This window comes from Mesitornis unicolor, unplaced genomic scaffold, assembly GCF_000695765.1.
Source record: "Mesitornis unicolor isolate BGI_N332 unplaced genomic scaffold, ASM69576v1 scaffold42878, whole genome shotgun sequence".
Taxonomy (NCBI): domain Eukaryota; kingdom Metazoa; phylum Chordata; class Aves; order Mesitornithiformes; family Mesitornithidae; genus Mesitornis; species Mesitornis unicolor.
Window position 1 is genome coordinate 28,796 of NW_010203295.1, and position 6,956 is coordinate 35,751.

At 39.8% G+C, this 6,956-nt stretch overlaps 1 protein-coding gene across 1 annotated transcript in view; it reads right to left on the bottom strand.

The window, feature by feature from the left end:
- The window catches only part of KIF25 (kinesin family member 25), a 23,913-nt gene extending 18,745 nt beyond the window's left edge, over nucleotides 1–5,168 (bottom strand). Inside the window, 2 exon segments of the mRNA XM_010190657.1 lie at nucleotides 4,262–4,329; nucleotides 5,139–5,168. Of these exon segments, the coding sequence (XP_010188959.1) occupies nucleotides 4,262–4,329; nucleotides 5,139–5,168 (98 nt within the window).
- Between the last annotated feature and the right edge of the window lie 1,788 nt (nucleotides 5,169–6,956).

Below are 6,956 nucleotides of genomic sequence, written 5' to 3' on the forward strand. Positions count from 1 at the left end.
TATCTTCTCTGAAATAAACTCTTCTCGCTCAAGGGAAGACTTTCTTTTACACTGTCATGTGGATTTTAGACTAATTTTTAAACAGAATGAAAGACATTTAAATTGAATGAGTTACTCCACTTCTTGGAAAAAATGCAATGATAGTACAATCCTTGGGCCTAAACAATGATGTCTAAAACAAGTGCATACATTTTTCAAATTCAAGGAAAAAAAGCTAACACAGAGCTCTTCAAATAAATTTTTCCTCCAACCTTTTCAACTATCAAGTTTGTACAACATAAAACCAAGACCAGAAAAGAGGAAATCAAAGGGAGGAAATTCTGATCATAAAATGTGGACATCCTAACTCATTCATCTCTTTACCACACCAGAACGTATCCTCCCCAAGATTACGGCCTGCAGCAAGCACTGTTTATACAAGATGAACAGAATCAAAAACATGAATGCCATTAGCCATACTTAAATATTTGAGGTATGAATGTTTATCTTTGGAGAAAAGCTGCATTTTCTGATATCCTTCTGTTGTGATTCTTTTCTTTGTTGTTGTTTTGCTCTGTTTCCTGATGAGTAATGTATGTTTTTTATAGTTTATAGCAAAAAAACTAATTACAAACAGGAATTTTGGTGGCAGCAAACATTACAAAGCATAGTTACTTCCCTGTGTATACAGCATACTAGCACACTTCATTTAGCAGTATCCCACAGCTTCTATGTGATACCACAAGTTTAACTGAAGGAAGACAGCGTGCTCTTTAGCATTTACTGAAGCCTTTTTGTATATTTGACCAGGATTTGGCTGCAAAAATAGCCTGTCTATAGCCTGCGCAATGTAGATTTTGTATTTATGTTCTCCATATATAAGACTGTACAGAGGGATCACTGATAATCAGATACAGAATTAGAGCCAACCCACTGAGTTCAGCAAGAAACACTATGGTGGCTGAAGACACAGTAATTCATCTCTGTGCCTCATACTAATCCTTAAAAGCTGTAAACTGCCTCAAAACTGAAATATGAGTTGAATCTCTGTTTCAAAAAAAATATTATTAGAATTAGCATTCAGTTTCTTTTTGCATCTTGCTGAATTCTTGGCCTGAAGTAACATCCTGTGGCAGTGTGTCCCACAGACTAATTGTAAGTTGCATGAAAATGTACTCTCTTTAATCAGGAAGGGAGCTCTTGTCTGGCGTGATGGACAAATACTGCTTGTCTTGCCATTCCACTGATGTGCTGTCATACTGCACTGAGAAACCAACAAATACGCTGCGACGTGGAACAGTTTGTACTGGGAGGACGCAGGCACTGAATAGCAATGCTCCATCCTCACTTTGCATGCATACACACATATGCTTCAGTAAACTTCCCACATCAAATCCACAAGGCCAATATGAGAGAGCAAAAGCACTTCCAAACACTTTTCTCTGCTTCATTTATCATCTGCAATTGATTAAATATTCATTAGCACCAAGGTCTCCATCTTACCCAACTGGGCCTCTAACTCAGTACGTGCTGAAATGGTAATTATTTTTCTTAACATTAAAACGTATCAGAGCTAATACATAAAAAAAATCCAACAACTTATAAAGGTATCTTAGAAAGATACCTTTATAATATAAACTCGTAATATATGTGGTATCATATAGAAGCTGTGGGATACTGCTAAATGAAGTGTGCTAGTATACTGTATACACAGGGAAGTAACTCTATGCTTTGTAATGTTTGCTGCTGCCAAAATTCCTGTTTGTAATTAGTCGCTTTGCTATAAACTAATATATCCTATAAATATATATTTAGAAGTGAAGCAATCACTTGCTGTTGGTGGGTTTTGCTGTCTAAAATAAAGCAAACAGATTGCTACTGACCACAACCAGGGCTCAACTCAATCAGTGTCAGTAGTCTGTTAGCACTGCAAAGCAGTACACCCATAGCTAACCATGTCAGGTTCAGATTCTGGTAGCCGTGCAGAAGACAGGCACGAGGCTCCACATTACAGGAACTACTCCAAATATTTACTCAACTTCCTAAAGGGGTTGTACTGCCACTGCTTAGCTGCTGTGGTTCAAATGCTACCAGTACCCAAATGAAGTAGTTTGAAGTCGGCTTGAACCAGTTTATGCTACGCTGTAATCACAGCACTGGCTGAAGCATGAAGGACACCCACTTAATTGCTATCTGAGACCATGAAAGATGCAGCAAATCCAGAGGATCTCTTTCTATAAGGCCGTGTATTTTTAGGAGAATGATGACAGGTTTGTCCCTGTGTAGTGATAAATGTTAATTTCACCTTGAAAATTCTGAGATTCTTTTTTATTTTGCTAACTGATTCGCCAATAAAATTATAAAAGCATAACATGCTGAAAGCTGGAATTTTCTTCCTGAGCTGAAATCAAATATTTTGACATTTATTAGTTCCATAAAACATTGCTAAAAAAATAAACATTTTTGAGTTCATAAGAACCATATGCTCTGCTGTTTATAAAAAAGAGCTGTGCTGGGACACTGAAAAAACATTCTTCAAGAACTGCATTCTTTGGGGGATTTACATTTTTTTAACCCTTTTCCTGATTATCAGGATCTACACCACATGCCCAGAGTCACAGCACCTCTGGAGTTGTGTGTCAATACCATTAACTGCGCTGCTCTACAGACTTGAATTCTGGCATTATTCTGCAGTTACTTCAACTGGTAGGGCTGTGTTAGGTACAGCTGGAGGGTGAAAGGAATTACTTTGAGTAGCTTAGCAGACATGCAAGAGAGATCTCATATGCCTTGTATCAAGGGAGTCCTATAACCTAAGGGGTCAGTAAATCTTCCTCAAGATTTGCATTATCTCAGGAATTTTCAGTTGTGTGGTGCCCTACAAAACAGCAGTCCCCAGTCTTCATGAGCAGAAAAGGCAGTAATTTAGAAGGATGCCTCAAGGAAAGGGTGGATGACTGGCAACGTTTAGCAAACCTACCACAGTTTGGGCTGCACAGGCTCAGACCTTAAGTTTAATCTAGGACAGAAAATTCACATTGGACACATTTCATTTTAAATCAAGTCTTGCTTTCAAGGAAGGAAGCATGAAGTTGTCCTCGTGTGTTCTGTTTCCAGAGGGTTTTGAAATATGGAGCAGGGTGGAAAAAATACTGTATGAGGCATTGCAATGTATAGATGCAAAATTTGCATTAGAAGAAAGGCATTTGGTAAAATTTTGTATTTCTTCATTTACAGAGTTCTGTATTAATTTAACTCTTTATTCCCATTTTCAGAGGTTCAGGTCAGCTCCATTCTGAAAGAACATAAGGCACCTTTCCACCTGACTCCCTGCAGTTTTCCGTCTTGTGGACTGACTCTCTGGTGTCCCATAAGGGACAAACACCAATTAAAACCCTTATCACAGCTGGTGCATTCAAAATCTCATCTATGTGGATTCTTGAGCATCTAATAAGGTAAGTGGCCACACTGCAGCCTTTCCCTTGAGGAGCACTGATTTACATACCACTACTCTGTGGCCCTGCTGTTTATGTTCAGGCCATTTTAACTCTAAGTTAAAAGTAGCATGGCTGAACATCGAGTCTTACAAGCCCTCAGTCCAGTTTGTCTCAATCATGCTGTATGTCTAATGCTGAAGTCATGCAATAATCCACCTTAATTCACAGAATCATAGGAGAGTTTGGGTTGGAAGGGACATCTGAGCAGGGGCATCTCCAACTAGGCAGTCTGACCTTGAACGTTTGCAGGGATGGGGCATCTACCACCACTCTGGACAACCTGTTCCAGTGTCTCACCACCCTCATCATAGAAAATGTCTTCCTTATATCTAGTCTGAATCTGCCCTTTTAGATTTAAACCATTACCCCTTGTCCTACTGCTACAGGCCTTACTAAAAAGTTTGTTCACATTTTGATTCTATGATCTTTCTTATAAGCCCTCTTTAAGTAATGAAAAGCAAGCACCTCTTCCTTACCTTTAAAAATGTGGATAATATATTGCTATCTTGCAACATGTTGCAAGGATCATCAGAGCTACTCAGCCTCTGAAGAAGGTCAAGTAAGTATCTACACAGGTTTCAAACTTAGGCATATCAGTAGTCTTCACTGAGAGGGAAGACTAAGTGTGTCATCTATATCCTGAAGTGAGTTATTCTGTCCTAGGAAGAATGTGACTACCACATTAAAAAAATATGAACATTACTGTCTAGCCAATGCTTACTGAAAAATGAGGTTCCACTATACAAATCTTCCAGCAATCCAGATTGCTACACAGGACTACTCACCTCTCAAACTGAAAAGTTTTGTTTATTGATGCATGACCAGGACGGCTACACTTTACAAGGACAGTTTCCTATGAGAAATACAAAATACTTACAGTTAATATCATAGGCACACACACATGCACAAATATTTATAATTTCTAACAATCTAGGCTACAGCAGTAATTAAGAAGATGAAGACCAAGGCCCTTCTCTAGCAGTCACCGACACATGAGCCTTTAGAGCCTCTATACTGCAGTGAACTGGCAAGACCACAGGAAAGGCTCTCAAAACACGTTCAGATTATTAAACAACCAACACAAAATATGTGCACTTAAGTTCATGAGAAAGATGCAAACCCTTACCTGAACGTCTTATGTGTCTAGAAAGCCACAGGCAGGTAAATGCAACCTCCCCAACTGCTACCACAGGTCAAAAAAATGGCAGAAAAAGTTCTTTTTTATTATAGGGTCAGTTTTCACAGTGCATTTTCAGACTGATTTCATATATATTTATATTTGTGCCTATAACCGAGCAGAAGATGCACATTTCATAGAATAACATGCTAGTTCACAACTGTGAGAAGGAGCTGCACTAGAAATCCACAAGTTTTAGTGGCATCCACTGTCCAGATGGATTATACAGCAGTTTTGTAAGTCTGACTGATATGTAAGCAGCTCTTTAAACTATTACCAGAGTACAATCACACCAGTGATTGCCTTCAAATAAGCATTGCCACAGACTGAAGTCATAAAGAGCTGAGAAAATAACAACTGCATAAAACAGCCTGTCCAGTATGCAAATGGCTAATAAAAGTCAAATTTCTTGTTTTGACTTTACAAGTATTTCTTCCTTTTTGGAGAAGGCCAATGTATCATTATCAACCTAATTATGACAACACTTGCTCTACAGCATGAGCTATGTTACCCATCCCAGTACTGGGAAATTTAGCAGCAGTACAGATGTGAGTACAACCCTTTGCTACAAAATGACCTGACACATAAATTCTAAAAGGATCTGTAACCATCAGGCTGTGGGAGGAGGAGTGGAGAGAAGAGAGGGGAGAGAGGAGAGAAGGGGAAAAAAAAAAGAAAGAAAGGAAAAGTATATAGAGTTATGGAACACATTTTGATTCAGATATCAAATTTACTTCCAGACCGGCTTTCCCTAGGGTGAGAAATGGGACAGAAAAAAACTCTATTTGCATAACATAGAAACAAAAGACTTGTTAATAGGCAGAAGTTTCGTATGAGCATTTGTAATGACCTTCCTTTCTCAGGAGATGACTATGGCCTAACATATCCACCATGGCTGCTGGCCTGCAGAATCTCATCAGGTTTCCCTGTCAATAGTGCTCATGAAATCCACACAGCTGACTCGCATGAACGCTGAAGAACCTTTCTTTTTTACCCTAGAGTCACAGAATACTCCCTGTCTGAGTTCTTTCAGGGCAATATGAAACATGGAAATGACAAAAGAATACTTTATAAATATTCACAATGTGTCCTGACACCCAAGCCTGGGGAGCAGCTCAGTAAGCGAAATTCAGTAAGGCAGAGAAATAATTTTAAATTAGTAATATGGAATAGTGGATACAGACAGGATCGCAGAATTCAGCTGCAATAATTATAATTTCTTATCACTTGTTACTGTGTATCTGCTGAAGGCTGTGTCCCTTTTCCCAAGACGACTCCTCCACAGCAGAGCCAATGTAAGGCAGACAGAGGCTGCTCCTCGCGTTTTACTGTCAGCTTCAGTGCAAACAGCTGATGTAGCACCGAGCCTGACAGAGACAGCTTAAAGGGTTCCCCACACTGGGTAAGCACCAGCAGAAGAATCCTTTAGTTGAGGATGGTGATAAGCAACTGGGGTGCAATAATGTCTTCAACTGCTCTAGCTACATTCATCTGATCCATTATAAATACATCTCCCAAGAAAACGAGGGTCTTGGCTATGTTAATTCACATTTTCCCAGTCCTATCTTGGAAAAACGGCAGAATCTTGCACTTCCCTGATATTCAGAGCAGCCAGCCTCTTTGACATCTTCTTTTTCACAACTACTCACAAGTGAAAACCTTCTCAAAATTATTTGAAAGGAATTAAGTCACGTAGAGGCAGCCAGACTCTCTTCTCTGTACCAAAGGAAGTTGGATTCAAACATCAGTTCAGGTATTAGGCTAGGGGGCAGGTGCCTAAGTAGTCATGGAGATAGATAAACATATTTAAAGTTTAATTCAGATCTTAGGTGAATGACTTTCCCTCTGGAGGTGGCTACTTTTCTTCCGTGAACACGGGGGAGTCTGGAGTGATCAGGCACCTCATTTAAGTGTCTATATTTGGTGTTGTGAATCCAGGCAAAAACACTGGTACTCATTCAAACATGACACCTCTATTCACTACAGCGCACTCTGCCAGAGGTGGACAAAGAAACAGAAGAGCAGCAGGTGGGATCCTAGATCTGAGTCACAGAATGGTTGAGGTGGGAAGGGACTTACAGAGATTATCAAGGCCAACCCCCTGCTTAGACCAGGGTCAGCTGGAGCAGGTTGCCCAGGACCATGTCCAGTCAAGTTTTGAGTATCTCCAAAGATGGAGAGTCCACACCGCTTCTGGGCAATCTGTTCCCATGTTTGACTGTCCTCACAGCTTCTTCTCATGTTCAAGATGAATTTCCTGTATTTCAATTTGCATCCATTCCTCCTTGTCCTGTCACCATCAA